This window comes from Populus nigra, chromosome 10 (assembly GCF_951802175.1).
Source record: "Populus nigra chromosome 10, ddPopNigr1.1, whole genome shotgun sequence".
Taxonomy (NCBI): Eukaryota; Viridiplantae; Streptophyta; class Magnoliopsida; order Malpighiales; family Salicaceae; genus Populus; species Populus nigra.
The window spans coordinates 11,397,045-11,417,412 of NC_084861.1; the positions used below are offsets into that span (position 1 = coordinate 11,397,045).

Sequence of the window (20,368 nt, forward strand, 5' to 3'; positions counted from 1 at the left end):
TCCAGGGTAGAAGCTTTTGCTATAACTTACAACTACCATGATTTTATGAAGGTGAAACTAATATTGAGCTTATATGGGATTTCCTTCCGTATCTCACTCAGATCGCTATGATCTTGTCCTGTTTCTGATAGAAATATCTTTGCGCTGCTTCTTCTAGCAGCTTTGATCTGTAGGCTTGCAACGCCCATGTCCTTAGTCCCAAGCTTCTCTCGTCCTATAGTCATGGAGGTGCTGTGAATATACGAAACTCTCCATGTTGAGCTTCTCTGAGTCCTCAATTAAGCTCCCCCCAGTCCAATCTTTATCCCCTTCGAAGCAAAACCCAGTTTTTTTTCCCCTCGAGGGAGAGTTTTTGTTAATAAATTTGTTTTTCAAAGTGTTTTTTTAATCATTTTTTATCTAAAAATATATCAAATTCATGTAGATGATTTTAAGGTGTTAATGTAATAAATAAATAGATAAATTATTATCAAATACACCCTAAATTGATAGCTTGAAACAAGATAGATCAAATACTCGCAAGTGTGTAACATTCATGAGTGGTAACTCAGCATATATAGATCTTGGAAATTTATAAACAAGCATGAATACAATCATTCACCTAGCTATTTCTAGATTAATTGACGCGTAAGAATATTCAATAACTTTTCAATATATTATTCCATCCCAAGCTAGAACTGGTTATTTTTTTCTTCATGACTTGGAAAGCAGCTACATACTACACTTGAAGATTAAATACACCACAAAGTACCCGCCGAAACTATCAAAAACATAGTTAACGTCAGTTAATCACGGGGAAGCGTCAAAGATATCAGCGGGAGGGATGAAATAGTCCATGGAGAGCCCTGGCACATTGAACACAACATCATCAATCCTCCACACTTCTTCCATTCTAGTCCTACTATGCTGAACAGACAACTCCTCGAATCGAAAAACTGTTGCGATTGACCTTCCTTGATGAGCAATCAGCACGCCATCTACATCTCTGTAGTCCCCGATACTGCTTCCTATGGTAGTCTCCCAGTAGATAGTTTCGTTTTCTGGGGTTTGTACTCTGGTTAGATGGGAGTCCTCCAGGTATATTAAGAGACCACTTTTTTGGCAAAAATAGCCATAGAGTACATGCCTGAGCACTTCAGCTGGTCCTTCACTTCTTTCAATCACAGCTTCTCTGTCAGCAGCTACTTTTAAAACGAAGCAATCATCCTCGCCAATTCGTTTCTCACCTAGGCACTGTGCTTTAGCAAATAAGTTGGCTGTATTCTTTGGATCTAAGCCCTGGAATATCAATCATCACAAGACTAATGAATAAGTACATGTAGAGAAGAGGTCCATGTTATACGCAATGTAGTGTTTGAATAGCACATAATTAGAAGCAAGGCAGGTGCCAATGGGCTTGAAGCTCAGCCGGCATCCATGCGTCCCTCTTCTAAAAGATCTCGGCTTTAAGCCTTCGTTTTATAATAATAATAAAAAAAGAGAGAAGGTACACGAAATCGAATGAAAGAATGAGAAATTAAATCATAAACTTCAAAGAATTCAATGAAATATTGGTGATTACTTTGAGTCCTTTCCTTCTTGTTTGAGAATGGAAGGCAGTAAATTTAAGTCTTGAATAAGTAATTAGTAAAGAACGATGACGGGGGAGGTCCAAATATCTTAGGTACTTCCATACATGCTCTCCCTAAGCTTTTACATTCTGGCCTTGCTATTCCAATAACACATGAAAAATATGAAGCGTATAGTAATATGCTTTTCATTCAAGGTGGACAAAGTTTCAACAATTGGGGCCAGAGATCGATTCCTCTCATGTACTCACAGCAAGCGAGGAAACAAATACAAAATGGGGATGGCCACACTCCTAATTAAGAGCGTATGAAGCAGTTATATTCCTCATGGCTAATTCCGAGTCTTGTTTTCTTTCGTTCTTTCTTTTTCTTTGTGGGTAGGAAACATGGCTTCGGCACAAAAAGAAACTGCAAAGAAATGTTTCTCATACGGGCATGAGCATTAATTAGCACTAGATCTACATCTACCAAAGGAATTAAGTAGCCCCTCAGGAGATATTAGTATTTTTAAGTCCACCAACATAGTTTCTAATTTTTAAAGTCCTGAAGCTCACCATAATTTCGAGAGAAAAAAGAGAAGGGAAACGACTGCCAAGGGAACAAGTAGTAAACGAGCAAAGAAGAGGGGAAAAGCCAAGAAAAGCAAATAGCTATAGTGCAATAAATCTGGTGCACTTCGCTAAAGCGCTAAAAAAGGAAAAGTTAAAGAGCAAAGGGATGATTATAAGCTGCAATCCCAAGAAACTGTATCTGAACATGATCAAAGATGACGTCAAAAAGAAAATCACGTGCCATTCCCAACTCAGTGAATAACGTGAGTTTCAAAAAAAGCAGCTTGTCTGGTAAAGCATGAGACGGTCTCTGTATCATGCCGGATGCTAATACATATACGCTACCATTTCTCGGGATTGTGATTTTGGTCTTCTATCTCCATCCTTTTATGTTTGTTTTGTATGTAGATTTGAATAAACAGAAAGATTTCATTATCTTTCAACCAAAAGAAAAAAAAATCATCGGTTCAAAGCATGGATTAGCTAATAGAAGTTCTGGATTTTAAACCCTGTTGCTTTTTTTATTTCTCATACTCCTGCCAATTTTAGACTACTAAATTCTAGACCAATTCTTTTTTATAATTAGAATTACGGTGATCTCAATGTTTAATGGGTCAATTCCAATCCAAAAATTGAATTTGATGCACTGCATATAGACTGTGGCTAGTACCTGGATTATGCGACGTAGAGGGCGTTGGGGTCCTTTGGCAGCATGAGTACCAAGCCAAGGAGTATGCCGCCACACAGTCTTCCCATCGCTGCCTGCTATGACCTTATTTTCTCCAACCACCAATTCAAGAGACCACATCCCTGGCAACATTTGCCAAAGAACAAAGCACCCACTTTCACCACTTCTAGTCCCTAAGCTCTTCACATTCTTTCCTGATGAGATTTCCGTCTCACAACGGACCATCTTCACACTCCCTGCTGAGTACATGTTTTTCATGCATTTTTGTTGCTTTAAACACCCTGTTGATGCCAAGTATTGCTGTATGATATAATGCGCGGCAGAATTTTCCTGTGACAAAATAAAAGCTACGTTAATTAGCAAATGGAGTTACAGGAAAGAAAAATAAATGAAAAATTTAGATAAGTAGAGGTGCAAGAACTTACAATGGGTGTGTTCTTAATGTGAATGCGATGGATGGGGTCGTTAACTAGAGGGATTGGGGCTAGAGGGCAACCCAATACTCCAAGTAGAAGCCTCAAATCTTGTCTTTTGGCTGGAATGCTCCCATACAAGGAGACTGTAAAATTGTTTCCTGCAGAAAGACCCCTTTGCAATCGAAACCATTCACGAATTATTTCCCATGAACTTTCCTTTTTGTTACCTTCTTCTTGCATATCGGGGTCCGGACCTTCTAGCAGTGGAGTTAAGGTTTGCGTGCACCATCTTTGCTTCCATCTAGCTCTCGAGCCCATGAATGTACGGAAATTAGTGCTAATTAGCTAGTGAATACTGTTGAAGATGATGAGTGTTGGGGTTGGGAATCAGTATAAGTGAGCAGAAGTTATGTGTATAAAAACAATCGCCATGGCTGGGAGTTATAGCTAGGGATCAGAAGGAAGGGACAAAAAGGAACAGCTTATCTGTCCAGCGGCAGATGATGGTTTTATTATAATACAGGCTTGTGTGTTGGGATGTCTTTCGCTTTATTCTTCTCTTCTCTTTTAGAGTCCTCTTGTCGTTTTACTACTCTTAAGTATCCTCTCGAGCGACTCCATGCGAGGGGTCCCAGGAGGATTAGGCTATCTCTTCCTTTTTCTTGAATAAATATTTAGGTCCTCTTTGTGGACCCTAGGACATACCCTACAATTTGGGCTCCTAATCACCCCGGTCTCAAGGGGTAATCTTCCTAGGAAATTGGTACCACACCACCATATCAGGCTCGTTACACAAGACAGGACTGAAGTCTTGGCGATTGGTCCACGCAACATCGAAAACATTCATTATTCCATTCCATCCATTTATTTATCTGGGTGGATGCAGAAATTACTCAGACTTCGATAATCTTTTTAATAAAATAAAACTAAGAATCCCATTTTTTTAGAAGAGGGATATCTGTCTGATCCAAAATATACAGAGTTTCTTAATGAATAAAAAACAGAACAAATAATATTTGTATTTATTGTAATAAAAATAGTCCTGGTCACTTCATGGCAAGTCTACCGTGAGATTCAGCGGTAAAGGCCATCACTTCCGCGGTTCGTTGATGGTATTTATTTGTTTTTTACAATTAGTTTTAAAAAAATTAATTTTTAATTTTTTAAAATTATTTTGATAGGTTGATGGTAAAAATATTTTTAAAAAAATAGAAAAAAATTATTTTACTATATTTTTAAATAAAAAAACACTTTAAAAAATAATTATTAACATACTTAGAAACACCCCAAAATTATTTGAGTGATTCGCGGAACAAATCTTCTTTGGTCAATAGATGCATAACATAACATAACCCTGAAGAGTAGCTCAACTGGTCAAGTCTTGAGTTTGTTTTGCAATGATCACGAATTCGAGTCCTCTCAGGATCACAGGAAGCTTACATGGTCATTAACTTCAGGATCAGTGAGATTAATCGCAGTGTTCGCAAGCTGACTCGAACACCAATGTTAATAAATAAAAATTACTAGAATAATAACTCTAGGTATGTAGCCTAACTTGTCCCATTATAAATTTATTATTTAGAGATTATGTTACAGATCATAGATTTCTGAAGCCTTATTTAATCATTAATTTAGTTAAGATGCTAGTAAGATCGTCTGAAAACCATGGTTATAAAAAAAAAAGATTATTGGAGTAATTCGTGGAACAAATCTTCTCCGGTCAATAATATCTGTAGAACATACATGGGGCAGTCACTGATGACTAGCTAGCATCTTCTTTAATCGTGACCCTTTAAATATGCATTTCCCAGAGTGGTCCCCACGAGCACAAGATGCTGTCACCATGCGATGATTCTCCAAGTTCCAGACAGACCTGGTCAAATAGACATTAACATAACAGAATTCCTTTCTTCCCTTCCTCTTTTTGACAATTAACATCAGACGAATCACCAGCCTATTTCTTAAACCTTAAATCTCGGTGAGCCGAGTTTTGTCAGTGAATAAATAAAAAATCAACTATGTCTAGCTGCACACTTGCTCTTATGTTGGATGTTGATAGTAGAGTTTTTTTTGTTCCTGATTTTTGTTTTTAAAGTTCCTACTTTACGGTGACCCACACGGAGGTGGGCCGGCCGTTAGGCCTCGACACAGGATTCTCTAGAGGAGTATGGTGTCGAGTCGGCATCAACGGTGGAGCGGCGGATGGAGGGGGATGGGTTATCTTCCAAGCCAAGAGCTCTCTGCTTTGGGGACCGTTTGGGAACGCGGCTGCGGCCGCGTTCCCAAAAATATTGAAAATTCTTTGTTTTTTTTTTGCTAAAATTTAATATGGTTTGTACGTTTTGGATCGTTTTGATGTGCTGATGTCAAAAATGATTTTTTAAAAATGAAAAAACATCGTTGGCATGCATTTTGGCACGAAAAGTTATTTGAAAAGCATCCGCAACCACACTGCCAAACAGGCTCTTGGTGGAAGGTTGAAACGTGACTTTCATTTGTTGGGAAGTACAAGTGGATATGCACATGCTTACATAACGTTAATTGCTAGTCTATCACATCTTTCTCTTGTATTTCAAATTCGACCCATTTTCATTGTTAAATTATTTAAAAATATAATCGAAATTGTGTTTTTATATTTTTATATTGTTTTAATATATTAATATTAAAAATATTTTTTAAAAATAATATTTTCAAGTAAAAAATATTTGAAAACATAATCAATATTACACGTCAAAACACCTCCTCAATCAAATATATAAATCTAGCTCTTAGATCTTGACATCTCGATAAGACCGTAAATTTTCATTCTCAAAACATTTTTCACATTAATTTGTTATAAACATACCTTGTATTGATATTGCAAATACATAATGGAAAAAATATTTCCTGAAACTTTATTGTATAACTAAAAGTAGCAATTATTACCATGATTATATTCTGTTGGTGATCTCAAGTTTCAGATCAAGAATCATTTTCTTTAGGGATATTTAAAAAAACCGACCAACCGATTAAACCGAAAAACCAAAAAAAAATTAATCGAATAAACCAATTAAAAAATAAAAAAATCATCCGGTTTGGTTCAGTTCCAGTTTTAAAAGCTTAAACCGATTAAACTAAACCACACCGAACCAGTTTAATTAAATCTAAACAAAAAGATATAAAAAGAAAATCCTAACCTTAAATACCCGAACCCTTTCACCCCCCCAACCCTTCCCCCCTTTCCCCTTCCCCCTTCCTTTTCCCCTAACCCTTCATGATCTTAATCTTCGGGGCTTCAGGGGAACATGAATCATCTCGAAGGGTCAAATCTAAACTTCTGGTTCAAGTAGATGGTGTAAACATAGTCCCACTTGTGAAGATGGCCATCGAAAAATAGTGATAGTTTTGGCACTAAGATTATTTCATTGTTTTCTCATAAATATTTTTAAGATTTTTTTGCTTTCTATAATTCTTAGATCCATCTTAAATGACAATCTATCCAAGATGTAGTATAGCATCTCGTTCCTCCACTAGAACAAAGCCTAAATTAAGGTATAAAATGGCAGCAACAAAAATCTGACCAACCGATTAAACCAAGAAAAAATTAATAAAAAAAACTGAACCGATAGAAAAAACCAAATAAACCGATTAAAAAATAAAAAAAATTGTCTGGTCCGGTTCATTTCCGGTTTTAAAAAGCTTAAACTGATTGAACCGGACCACACCGAACTGATTTAATTAAATCTAGAAAAAAGGTATAAAAAAAATCCTAACCCCAAATATCCTAACCCTTTTAGCCGCCCCACCCCCACCCCTTCTTTTTCCCCTAACCCTTCATGATCTCAATCTTTAAGGTTTTAAGGGAACATAAATCATCTTGAAGGGTCAAATCTAAACTTCTGTTTCAGGTAGATGGTGTAAACATAGTCCTACTTGTGAAGATGGCCATCGAAAAATAGTTATGGTTTTGGCATTAAGATTTTTTGAGATTTTTTTGCTTTCTGGAATTCTTAGATCCATCCTATATGGCAATCTATCCAAGATGTAGTATAGCATCTCGTTCCTCCACTGGCACAAAGCCCAGATTAAGGCATACAACGGCAGCAACAAAAATGTTTCGGTTTTTCTGGTTTTAAATGCTAAAAACCGATCAGAACCGAACAAAACCAGTTCGGTTTGAACCGGTTCTCGGTTCGATTCGGGTTATATTAACAAGGACTATTACTTTTTGATTTAATTAAATTTTTGGATTAAAACTGGATCAAACCGGACTGTAAACACCCCTAATCCCCATCCAAGTGTTCATCTTGCGCTTGAACTGGACATTAGAGGAGTTTTTTAAACGAATAGCTACTCTTTGTTTTTCTTTTCACTTGCGCCAAGTAATAATGATAATATATACAGCAGGTATAAAAACATGGCGTTTCGATGCTGGACACTCAATGAAAAATCAAAGTTTTTTAAAAAATCTAGAAATACCAAAAAAACCTTTTAAAAAAAAAATTACTCAACTATTTAATCATGTTAAAATTTATCAGCATCTTTAAAAGACGTTATATTCCTTGTTGTACTATTAAGGTAGCGTCATCCTAATTAATTCGATAATATATCCAAATCCAACCTTTAAATTCTTACGTGAGACTCCTCTTTATTTTTATAGTTATTTTAGGATTTCTTTATCAATTAAGTTTTAAAGCTGTATCTGGTTTATATTATTATACCTAGATTTGTTAATTATGTCTTCTATTTAAATAACCATATGAGTTATCTTCCGTAAAAATATTAATTATTATTTTTATTGATATTCAGGACATTTGAATTAAGAGTTTTTACAAATAATCCAAGGCTATAATTTTGAGATTTAAAAATAAATAATTCTTTTTTTCTATAAATTCAAGATCGTAATTTTTAAACCATATGTTTTTATTTCTCGAACTAGAGTAGATGGGCCCATTTTTAAAAACAAAATCAGCATTCCAAATTACAATATGGGCCCTTAAACGGGCCTGAGGCTCTATCTGAAGATGAAATCACACCACCATACCAGGCTCATTACACAAGAAAGGAGTGAAGTCTCAGTGACTGGCCCACCGATTCTGGATTTGATTTATTTATATTTTCTCATTTGGAAGTTTTGATTTTTGAAAATCTCGTTGTGTTTTTTTGGACAAATAACGATATTATCATATCAATTATTAATTACTCGACACTATAAATGTAATTTGCTTGGTTGTTTGAAAACAACCTATTTTTCATTATTATTCCCTTCTCACAAAATTAAACCAGCTGTTTTGAATATTTTTTATATTATAAAAATATTCAATATCAACAACAATTCAATTTTTTTATTAATATAAAATATTGTTTCCCAATATCTGCGTAGAAGGAAAAATCAAATCCCTTTGCTCACACGTAATACTGAAACATTTCCTTTGACCTTATCCGTAGACTCATCGGGCAAAATCATTACTCGCCCAGCAGCGGGACAACGTAATTCATTAATTAATTCGCATTAACCAGTAATTTATCGTAATCCTTCGTGTTAAGTTAGCTTGTAGTTGTAATATAACTTATTTTTATTTTTTTTTAATTATATTAAAATAATATTTTTTATTTTTTAAAAATTATTTTTAATAATAACATGTCAAAACGATAAAAAAACACAAAAATTAATTTGAAATAAAAAATTCAAAAAAATTTAAAAATAGATTTTAATTACAAAAACAAATAGACTCTAAACACTTAATCACAGTAAATTAAAATGATTGTTTATCACATCAACCAAAAAAAAAAGACTGACTTTTAATGGGACTTCAAAGAATCGATCCAAAGTAAATTTCGAATTACTATTGGATACCAAATAACTATAAAATTATTATTATTAATTGAGCGTTTTCATGTTGACGGTCCATAATGATTGTGTCCACATGTCTTAAATCGCCCAACTGAATGATGAAATATAAGATTCCGCATAAAAAAATATTTCCACGTTAAAAATACCTCCAAGACATGTGACACGTACTTGTTGTATACATGCTTGATGTTGATGATTACAGTTTTAATTAACAATTACCCACCAAAAATGACGTATAATATAGTATAGTTAAAATACTATACAGTACTGTGTCTGTGTTGAAATTTAAAATTATTTTTTAAAAATCTCACCATAAATTATTGCAAAACGAGGGATTTTATACAAATAGATAATTCATATATAAATAATAAATAATTACATCAAAGTTGTGTTCTGACTTTAATTAGCTTAATTAAACGGGCAAAAAGTTCATGTGTTATCATTTAACAATAAGAGAAAGAATAGTTATTATATATAGAAGAACATTTAACCATCATTTAGAGATTAAATTTTAACATTGTAATGAAGGGCGGGAAAAAGAAAGGTCAAGAGGAGAAAAGTTTTAAAGTTTACGTAATATTTCTTTCTCAATTCAAACATTAATTTTCCGGATCGTTTCCTCATCCCAGAAATTATATCCAACCATTGCCTATTGAGTTAGGCAAACCGTACAGTGAAGTAATATTTATACAGATAGATCTCATCATACATTCCAGAAAATATATAGACAGAATATATTCAAAACGTGATGTTTAAATGTTTTACACGATGTTTATAGTCCGGTGCAGGGAATAAAAGTTGAAAAATTTACGGTTCAATTACTATACACACTAGCGATTCCGTTCTATTCACTTCAAATGCAAAACGAATGGTAATATTTATTTTAATTAATCACATTTATTTTTAATTAAGTTATTGTTATTTATAAATATATTTAACTGGTAGCATTTTTTTTTTACAGGCTATGGCTATTAAACATGAGTCCAGCCCAATTAAGTTTTTTGTGAAAACGTACATGTGAAGTGAAGACTATCAAAAAAGGATGCAACAGTTCATCAACAACCGACCTCATCACTTTATGGTACGTTCATTCAACTATTTTTTTTTTAAGTTATTATATTTTTAAATTTAATATTTTTATTTTTATTCTCATGAGACATGTAACAAATGTTAAATAAATATCCAAATTTCAATCTAGAACAAATTTTTTAAAAAGTACGATACGTGTGTGTGTGATTGGTACATGCCAAACCGGTTCCATGAGGGCAACCCGTAAAAACAAAATAGTCAAGTCATTGAAGATTAACGTGCAAAGGTTATGTTAAAGAATAGAGTAGGTTGAACTTTGAAGTGCAAGCTTCTTTGTCCACAACAACACTTCATTTGCAAAGCTTTCTTGAGGAAAAGGGTTGAAAAACTGTTATTTTTGCCTATAAACTAATACAAAATCCATCCCTCGACACTCGACAATGTAATGCTTGAATTTAATACTATTTATCTGTCTGATTAAACAGTGGATGAGTTTCTTTCAAGCTTCTATACTTCACTCCATGCACGTCGCTGTCAAATGTATTTCATCAATCGACTGCAAAACGCCATGAATTTTATATATTTAAAAAGAGAAACGATGACTAAGAAAACCATAAAACAGCATTCTTGCTGGTGTTATTTGCTTGGAAAAATAACTAATCATGGCTACAAGAAAAGCTTTTTAGTCAGATAATTAGTGAAGCCATATAATGAATAATCAATGCTTACTAAAGTTGCCAAGACAGCATGTTTCTTCAGTCAATAAATTACTCGACACGATCAAGCTAGCTCTCTAAATGCCCTGAAGATAGAATTCTTAATTGAACGGTAGGGATCTCTCTCTCTCTCTCTCTCTCTCTCTCTCTCTTCATGAGACTATCTTTGGATGATGATAATGTAAAATACAGACTTACTTACCAGGAGAGATTAACTGGTAAATTTCAAAGGTGTCGACACAATTAATCATGAATAACGTAATTTTGTCAAGTTTCTTGAAAGATAGCTAGGACCGAATGAGGAGCACATTTTTAGAGTCGTCCACAAACGGGCCAAGTCTATATTCATTTTTCTTTAAATTTCTTTTCATGGTGTTGATAGCGAAATAGTGACTTATTAAGAACGGTAAGAATTTTTGCGCAAAACAATATCAAGATCATAGGTATTTTTATATATAAAAAAATCGTAATTTATAATATATAGTCATCTTGATATTTTATATTTATGATAATCTAATTTAAAAATATAAATTTTATTAAAATTAAAATTAGAAAACATCAAGAAAAATTTAGACTTGTTAAGTAAAAAAAAATGAAATATTTCTACATTATTAGATTTATAATAAAAAAAATTATTACACTAATTAAATATTATGTTTTTTAAAAAATTAATGTTTTACACTACTAAAAATATGCATGTTTATAAAAGAAAAGTACTGTATTATTTATAATTTTAATTTTTTTATTTGAAAAACTATGAAAGGCCTCTAAAATTTATTTTTCAAACTCGGTACGTACAGATTTAAAAAACTGTTTTCTAGATTTTCGAATAAAAAGATATTGTATCTGAATGGAGTGTTTAATTGATTTTCTTCTTTATTTCACTCCAATTTTTCAAGGATTTAAAATATTATTATATTTCTTAACATCAAATATTCATGCAAATTAAGCAAATTATAAGAAAAGCTATCTTCTTCTTGAAATAACATGTCAAGTTCATTTTCGGGATCACTCAACTGTTACGAAATGATGGAAGAGCAATGACCGAAGAGAAGGACACCAATGCACTCAATTAGACGTAGTGGTCATGAGTGCACCTCAAGTTTGAATTCCAGCACATTTCCGATGTGTTTGCTTTTATAACTTGTAGGGTTTGTTGAATTCTTCTTCTTCTTCATTTATATATATACATGTTGTGTGATTGAGTCATATATATAGAGATGTAAGGCATAATTATGCATAAATGGACTATGAGAAATGAGAATATTCAGCATCATAGAAACGTAATTAAACTGAGCAATCAAGGACACCTCCTGCATGTTAATTTTGCCTGATACTATTCTAATTAGAGAAATGCTTGGAAGTAATCATATATAAATACTACTCAGTTTGACAGAAACAATCGATCAACCTTCTGTTCCTCTCTCTCTCTCTTTTCAAGTGGGACCTGCGTGGTTAGAGCTGGGAGTTTAGCAATGCAAATCAATATTATATATTAACAAAATAGTATAACTATGAGCAAATCGAAAACACAACACAAACATATGCGCCACTTGATCAATCTCCCAATCAAGCCAATAAATCTCGCCTGCTCTCAAATTACTATATCTTGTTGCATGATTTGACACCTGGCCTGTATTTCTTGGAAAATCAAGCACTTGTCGGTCACCGTGTTTTCTTTCCCTTCACCATTATCGTGCCTAAGTAAACAAGTCCAGTGCTCTTGTATATACTAGCTAGTATCCAGACAAGAGACAAGGATATAAATTGAGACTTTCCATGTGAGGGAGTGAAGTTAATTAATTCCTCAACGTTTTATGCTGAGCTACCTAGGCTGCAGGAAGTATAGTACTGGATTGACAGAAGAAGGGAGTGGAGGATTGAGATGGGCCACAGGTGCTGCAACAAACAGAAAGTTAAGAGAGGGTTGTGGTCTCCTGAAGAAGATGAGAAGCTTGTCAAATATATCACCAGCCACGGTCATGGAAGCTGGAGTTCTGTCCCTAAATTTGCTGGTGTGTGTCTTGATACCCTTTTTTGCATGCATTTGAAATAAAAATCAAGCTATCTGATCTATTTTTGATATGCGCTATTGCTTTGTACTTGCAGGTTTAAAAAGGTGCGGTAAGAGTTGCCGTTTGAGATGGATAAACTACTTGAGACCGGAGCTCAAGAGGGGTTCCTTTTCTGCGGAAGAAGAGCAGATCATCATAGATGTCCATAGAATTTTAGGCAACAGGTGAGGATCATTCAAGTCTCAATAAAACTGTGTATAGAAAATTCAAAAACAAAACAAAATCAAAACACGTTTCTAATTAACCATGGGGACATTAGATCACTAGATGACATGAATAGAGTAGAATTACTTACCTTATCACTTTCACTGTAATTTCACTACAAGTACTTAATTTATATGTATATATACTTGCAACAGATGGGCTCAGATAGCAAAACATCTTCCGGGAAGGACAGACAATGAGGTGAAGAATTTCTGGAACTCATGCATAAAGAAAAAACTCATGGCACAAGGCTTGGACCCAAAAACTCACAACTTGATCCCTTCTCATCAGAGAGCAGCTAATAAGGTTGCATGCAATATATCACAATCTAACCAACAACCCTTTTCAATTATCACCCTGGATTCAAAGATGAAAGATTATTCCATGGAGATAAACCCTCCTATTCTAACACTACCTTCCCCTTATCCTTGTAATAGCAGTACTCAACCACCATTGCTACAGACCACAACCAGCTTGCCCTTGCCCACCTCTAGTTATCAAAACCCTAGTGTCATGATTTGGAATGAAAATACTCAAAATTCCCAGGATTCTTCCATTTTTCCTTGTTTATCATCCATTGAGAACACACTCATTTCCTCTTCATCTTCGTCTTCAGCGAACCCAACTGGGTTCGGTCTCTTGGATGAGAATTGCTTTTGGAGAACTAATATCATTGGTGAGCCCTTTGATGCAGCAAAAGTATTCGAAGTTATGAAATCACAGGATCAAGAAAACCAGCCAAACAAGATTTGTGACGCCCAAATCATGGATAATACTAAAGGTGTTCACGACAATATGGATGCTTCATTTGACACTACTAGTTACGATCTTGAGTTTGTCGACTCCACAATATTATTGCCTGGTTCAATGTGTCGTGATCTTAGCTCCATGGATGATCTTGCATGGAACTTTTAGGCCTCCACGTGCGTGTATGTAACTAGTGCTACATTGCCGGTAGGTTTTGCCCAGTTTCGGCATCCCAAAATATATATTTGAAGAAAAAAAATGCTTCAATTTGTCGCTACCAACTTATTTTGAGCGTGAAATAATATTAGTGATATCAATTAAGACCATTAATTGTTTAAATTTGAAAGTACCCATTGGATGCTGAGGCCTGCAATGCTAGAAAACTGATTAATTTTCTTGATTAATTTCTCCCAACCCATGTTTTCCGGCACCGTTCCGTGAGTTTTGCTGTTGTTAGAAAACTTCAATTCCATATTACTTTGAAATTAGATGCCTATTTTTATTTTTTATTTATATAATCTTCTGGCCGGCCCTATTAAATTTTGCACATTGAAATTGAGTTCATACGTAAAGATATATGTAAAAACTTTTATGGCAATCTTTTATATCGATGCTATATGCAAATGCATAGTTTTGGCCTATGGCGAAAAAAATTAAATGTGCTGCAAATTTTTGCTGCTAAGTCTAACATTTCTTGTGTTGGTGTTAGCTAGAGAATAACAATAATTTTTAATGAATTCGGGAAAGACCTGTTGAACATCTCCCAGATTATGTTTTTTATTTACAAAAAAACATGTACAAATACTTTCTGAATTATCCATCATTTGGATGTAGATTTTTTTAATTTTTTTATTTGAATTGACCCCTTAATTTACTATGTTAAATTATTAATAGACCTCAACTTCTATTAATTTTTTTTACAAAAAGTTACACTATCATCAATGTAAATATGGTTATAATTTTTATTGTGGTTAAGGGATAGTTTGAGCAATATTATTCCCATATTTATTTTGCCGATGTAAAGTATAATGCTTTTCTTCACTCTAACAAAAACTCGCATGGTATATATTGTCAGGAAAAAGAAAATTGAACGATGAAGTTGAATCCCTTATAAAATCAGTATTTTTTAAAAAAAATATTTATTTAAAAATTCATCATAATAATGTTTTTTTAAAAATTATCTTTAATATCAATATATTAAAATGATCTAAAAATATAAAAAAATAATTTTAAATAAAATATAATTGTTTTTTAAAATCACCGTTCAAAATGCAATTTTAAACCATCTCATAATCATTAGGTGCCTTTTTAGACTTTATTTTCGTAAAAAATAATAATTGTTTGAAGTCTATTCGCTGGACTGCTAATTAATTTGCTTCTGCTCACTCCCCTGGCGACCACCCTAATTTATGGATTCTAACCATCCAGGCCGTGCAGGATAATTATTGCACCAGTTACCAACCGGGCCCATAAAACTACCACTGTCGGCAGGCCCATTTTTCCGTTTATATGATCCAGCCCATAAAATTCTCGTCTCTGCTTCCCGTTGGTTGAAGACTGGAGCTGTCGGCATGGTCATGAGACTCTACTTGCAGCCTCTGTGCCCATCGATGCAAAAGTCTTGCTCTACTGACCTGGAGAAGCCCGTCCATTCGGCTCTTCATCTGCTTATGTACATTTTCTTGATGTTACTTTTATAGAGCGAGAATCCGAATCAGGGACCTCTCACTTTTCTTCCTGCTGTCATATTGTGATAATCTCGAAACATTTTGTATAGGATAAAACTCTCTCTCTCTCTCTCTCTCTCTCTCTCTCTCTCTCTCTCTCTTATCAGACAAGCAAGAAACCTTCCAAGTATGAACTTCTCGCACATCTTCTCTGAAAGCGAGAGCTTGAGATGCATTGCTTGGGTCTTCATTGGGCACTCTCTCTCTCTCTCTCTCTCTCTCTCTCTCTCTCTCTCTCTCGTGTGTGTGGGGTCATATATATGTCGTTGATATCCAAAATTACAAGGTTTAGGTGGGTTTGGATAGGCAACTCATTTGGAAAATGCAGCTAAAACCTTTTGACAGATTTAAGGTGGTGATTGTATTTTATTTTTCTTACAGCTACGCTCTCAATTGGAAGTTTTTCAATTCATATTCTTTTTTAGTTTTCAGTCCTTGTATCGGCATTTCTAGCAATTGAACCCCTGCATGTATGTTAAATATTCATTTCAATTAAACAGGGTTAAACTTTTAGGTTGTTTGAGATAGTTTTTAACTGCAATTGAATTTAATTGGTAAATAAATTGAATCTATATATTTTTTAAAAATAAAATTTAATTTAGATGAGTATTTTGAGAAATTTAATTTTAACATTAAATTTCCCTACTTTGAAATTATAAATAAGAGGAATTGATCTCTAATTTATTTTTATAGTATTTTTAAAGATTAAATTTCACTTATAATTCAATTCTTAACGCTAAAAATAAATTTCAAACATAAAATTTTTATTAAAACTTTTGATATTCATTCAAGATGAAAATGAGCACTGTAAATAACGGATAATTGTTTTATTACCCATTTGTCACCACTGCACACATGTCTTCTAAAATTGTCTGCTCGCATGCTCGTGTATGTACTAATTGTTGCATTTGCCTCACATTGAAGAGTTTTTATTCCCGCCTTTTTTTTATGCTCGGATTTATCTTAAAAGAAATCATGCGTGCTAATGGAATTACAAGCACGCACGCTAGTTTAATCATTCGAGAGATTATTTTGTTCATTTACGTACCTTGGCAGAAACGATTGATTTATTTCCACAAAGAAATCCGATCACGAATTTCTCGATGGCACACCATCACCAAATGTTCATCCGATTTATTTTCAATTTGACCGAGAAGTATGAACAATCGTATAAAAAAATAAACGGGAAGAAAATAACAGAAAAGCAAATGATGGCGTGCTTGGACCTGTCATTGTATATTGAATATTGATGTTTGTAACCTTATCATAACGCAAAATAATCCTCACTTTTCTTTTCATATATATTTTTTTCATGTTATGTAGCCCATCACAATATATCCTACGCCTGTAATATGAATTTCGATGGTAATACAACTGGAAGTAACATATCAAATAATTGTTACTTTGTGTGGTCATCTTAGTTAGTGGCCCTAAATTAGTCTTGCATGGGGGAGTACAGTATTGGAGTTGTCTTGAGAGGAACACAGTTGTTCTAATGTTCCGTCCATGCAATCCTTGTACACCATGTATTCGTCGCTAATTTCAGGCTTGGATGGCTTCACACACTCGGCGATGTTAATCTGTGGGAAGTCTTCTAGTTCTAAAGAAGGGTACGGGAATTGATAGAGCAAGCTTGAGTGGACTGGCATCTGCATATCCTGCATCCACAGTATGTTGTGCGATTAATAACATCGCTGGAAAAGAAAAAAAGGAATTCGGCGGGAAGTAGGAAAATCCAATCCTTTTGAGCATTGTTGTTGAATAAAACAGTCAACCTAGCAACATCTTTTGAATTAGAAAATTAACTCTAGTGGGGAAACATATGCATCGGAAATAGCGATGTTCGAGGTTTCATATATATATATATATATATATATATATATATATATATATATATATATAGTAGACTCAGAGAGAAAAATCAGGAAGAAAGATGTTCGAACTTTGAATTATGTTTGAGTCAGTCAAAAGAAGATGTTGAAGATGGTGAAAAAGCCAATTGGAGTCAGTGTTTGAGGGATTTTCAGAAGGAAGCTTTAGGAAAAGATATGGAGTTCATTGCTTCCAACTTTTGCTGCTTTAACTTCGGATCAAAAGAAAGAAAAAACTCAAAGGGCTTGTTTTGTGGGCCATTTCCAACACATAGCGGCCCGAGGATTGTACTTTCATCGTGTGCGAGACACAACCACATGCTATTTTCCCTGGTGTGAGCCTGAAGCTTTAATAAAAGCAGAACATTGCAGGAAATGGAGTATTGGCAAAAGAGATAATCATATCATGATCAGAAAAGATGAGTTAATTATTGGTATGGCCCATACCAGCAGTGAACTAATGTTTTTCTATTATCTTTTTATGCATCTATATGCAATAATTATCAAATTACTAATTATTGCACCGACATCTACTAGTTCTAAGGAAATGAAACCATAGAAAGTCTATCAACATAAAGAAATTAAAATCATTTATGAAAGAAATTTGTTAATGTACCTGAATTAGATTCGACGAGAAATCCATGCCCACTGAGTAAATGTCAGCTGAGCTATTGGCTTCATCCGAGGCAATTGGAGCTAGCAAATCATCGGCCGTTGCAGTTTCAATTGGAGTCCCTTGGGTGACATCTGAGGAAGATGTTTCAGATGGGAATTTACAATAGTCATTGTTGAAATTTTCACATTCAGCTTCTCTCCCTTTAGAAATTTCAATACGGCATTTGTTATCCCCCAATAATTGTTCTTCTGAGACCCACGCTGCAATATCCCTCTCTTGATCATCACCAACATTTTTCTCTTCTTTTGTTTTGGGAGTTTGTACTGTTTTCCTGAAAACACGGCATAATGCATAGGAATCCTGCGGTGAAAAAAGTAATCAAATTTGTTAAAGAGGTGTACAAAGATCTAAAAAAGCAAGATCACAAAGAGCAAAAAAAGAAACAAGAAACAAAACAGGGATAGTGTAAGTGCAACTAAAGTTTTGAAACAAAGACTCTTTCATCATCATGTTGATGATAAGGTATTCTTTATTAAAGAGACAGAACATTTAGTAGTGTAAGGGAAGGGAAGATCTAAAAAAGATAATGGTGTATAAAATCAAGTGCAATGGTTAAATTCGATAAGATCTGATCGACATATGCGTTGCTTCTATCATAAAGAAGTATATAATCAATGACGGTTTTCCTCACTTGACTGCATAAAGTCCTGGCTTTGAACTGTCACGTCTCCCTGCATAATGCATCTGAACGTGTTCCTGTATCGTTTAATTTGAAGTGATAGACGCTACATGAATTACTAAAATCAATATCAATGAATCTCATTGCATGGACCAGTACCGATCAACTCCTTGCATCTACAAGATATACAAACAAAACATACCCCGAAAAACCTCTCAGTTTAATCCTGTCATTGTTCCAGCGTTTCCTTGCGAGGCCAATTGCTATCTTACATGCGCGTGTTCCTATTGCAAAGTTCATCAGCGTATGTCTTCTACGCAGAACTGGCAATCAAACACATTCTAGGTGACTTTTTGTAAACCCTAATACTCTAATAGTCTCTTAATACTAGTCTAAAAATATGAATGCCACTGAACCACGAAATGGGGCAGATCCAACTTCATCATGGTGAATCAATGATCTTAATTCATTCACTTCTATATAATTTTGAAACTATATATGCAATAGGCTATATGTGTGCCCCTGCTTGATTAAACTACTACAGATTCACGATCAAATAAAAACTGTACACCAAGCCAGTAGTGAGAGTGCAATACCTTTAAAATTGATGATGCATTGCCACAAAATGAGTCGATCAAGCGATACTCGTGCATTACCCAGTTGGTTCTGATTCCATGAGGAGCTCTACCTCTATAATACACCAATGTCTTCTTCATGCCAGCTGGCCGCTTCTGAGACTGCACTGGTCTATCTTTCCCTGTGGCTTTCCAGTAACCAGCTCTTGTTGCCCTGTTAGTTCTTGACCCATTAGGGTACTTCTTATCCCTGGGGCTATAAAAATACCACTCCATATCTTTGCTCGGTAAAAATGACTTGTCTGTTAAGCGAATTATCACATTCCAACCACACCAAAAATAGTAAAAAAGAGTCAGAAAGAATATCAAGAGCATATATAAGAACATCGGTATATTACTGATGAATGGAAATTAATTGATTAGATATATGTACCTGGCAAGTCCCACGGCTCGCATTTATAGAGATCAACCTCTGGGATAATTTCAAGCTCAATTGTGTGGCCGTTGATTTTCCGATCAAGATAGTACGCAACAAGCTCTTCATCGGTTGGATGGAACCTAAATCCAGGAGGGAGGCTCATGGGTGCCATCGCTGAGATGAAGAGATAACGTGCAGGAGGATTGGAGAGAGGGAGAGGGGATAGTGGCCCAATTGAGAACTAGCTAGATGGAGCGCAACATGGTGCAAAGCCGGCCTGGACGACACTGAACTATATAGGCCACTGTTCTGTTACGATAGAGATGTTCACATTAACTAGCCCTTCAACCTCTCTATGTATTACGCTGTTGCCATTCACTCAAGAAACCAGAAACATATTTAATTAATTTTTTGTCCCTTCCTTCATACACTTATCTTGAATATCTCTCACTTTATTTTAATATGTGATTGATGATGTAAGTGCTTTCGAGAGTGTTTTTTAATTTAAAATATATTTAATTTATTTTTTATTATTAACATTAGTATTTTAAAATCATAAAAAAAGCATTTAAAAAATATTAATTCCTAAAAAAAACATTTTAAAAACAAATTAAAGAACAAAAACAAACTCCCTGAGGAATGTTAGCGTGTGAGA

General features: G+C 34.4%; 3 protein-coding genes across 3 annotated transcripts; 1 reads left to right on the plus strand and 2 right to left on the minus strand.

Annotated features, from left to right (window-relative positions):
* Positions 1-506: 506 nt before the first annotated feature.
* On the minus strand, positions 507-3,787 carry LOC133704699 (uncharacterized). The gene is made up of 3 exons (XM_062129620.1): positions 3,233-3,787; positions 2,790-3,137; positions 507-1,278 (listed from the first exon to the last, which is right to left on the minus strand). The coding sequence occupies exons 1-3, from the start codon at positions 3,539-3,541 to the stop codon at positions 790-792; spliced, it is 1,146 nt and encodes a 381-aa protein (XP_061985604.1). The 5' UTR covers positions 3,542-3,787; the 3' UTR covers positions 507-789.
* Positions 3,788-12,686: 8,899 nt separating this feature from the next.
* On the plus strand, positions 12,687-13,995 carry LOC133704580 (myb-related protein 330-like). The gene is made up of 3 exons (XM_062129456.1): positions 12,687-12,816; positions 12,911-13,040; positions 13,236-13,995. The coding sequence occupies exons 1-3, from the start codon at positions 12,687-12,689 to the stop codon at positions 13,993-13,995; spliced, it is 1,020 nt and encodes a 339-aa protein (XP_061985440.1).
* Positions 13,996-16,821: 2,826 nt separating this feature from the next.
* On the minus strand, positions 16,822-19,997 carry LOC133705008 (NAC domain-containing protein 71-like). The gene is made up of 4 exons (XM_062130100.1): positions 19,729-19,997; positions 19,317-19,597; positions 18,042-18,401; positions 16,822-17,212 (listed from the first exon to the last, which is right to left on the minus strand). Exons 1-4 carry the CDS (start codon positions 19,883-19,885, stop codon positions 16,985-16,987), a joined length of 1,026 nt encoding a protein of 341 aa, XP_061986084.1. The 5' UTR covers positions 19,886-19,997; the 3' UTR covers positions 16,822-16,984.
* Positions 19,998-20,368: the final 371 nt, after the last annotated feature.

Excerpts from the sequence above, each read along its gene's own strand:
- LOC133704699 (XM_062129620.1), bottom strand. The coding sequence starts at position 3,541 with ATGGGCTCGAGAGCTAGATGGAAGCAAAGATGGTGCACGCAAACCTTA. Across the intron at positions 3,138-3,232 it reads ACATTAAGAACACACCCATT|GAAAATTCTGCCGCGCATTA; the intron begins GTAAGTTCTTGC and ends ATTTTGTCACAG. Across the intron at positions 1,279-2,789 it reads CTCTACGTCGCATAATCCAG|GGCTTAGATCCAAAGAATAC; the intron begins GTACTAGCCACA and ends TTGATATTCCAG.
- LOC133704580 (XM_062129456.1), top strand. The coding sequence starts at position 12,687 with ATGGGCCACAGGTGCTGCAACAAACAGAAAGTTAAGAGAGGGTTGTGG. Across the intron at positions 12,817-12,910 it reads TTCTGTCCCTAAATTTGCTG|GTTTAAAAAGGTGCGGTAAG; the intron begins GTGTGTGTCTTG and ends TTGTACTTGCAG. Across the intron at positions 13,041-13,235 it reads CATAGAATTTTAGGCAACAG|ATGGGCTCAGATAGCAAAAC; the intron begins GTGAGGATCATT and ends TACTTGCAACAG.
- LOC133705008 (XM_062130100.1), bottom strand. The coding sequence starts at position 19,885 with ATGGCACCCATGAGCCTCCCTCCTGGATTTAGGTTCCATCCAACCGAT. Across the intron at positions 19,598-19,728 it reads CGAGCCGTGGGACTTGCCAG|ACAAGTCATTTTTACCGAGC; the intron begins GTACATATATCT and ends TTCGCTTAACAG. Across the intron at positions 18,402-19,316 it reads ATGCATCATCAATTTTAAAG|GATTCCTATGCATTATGCCG; the intron begins GTATTGCACTCT and ends TTTTCACCGCAG.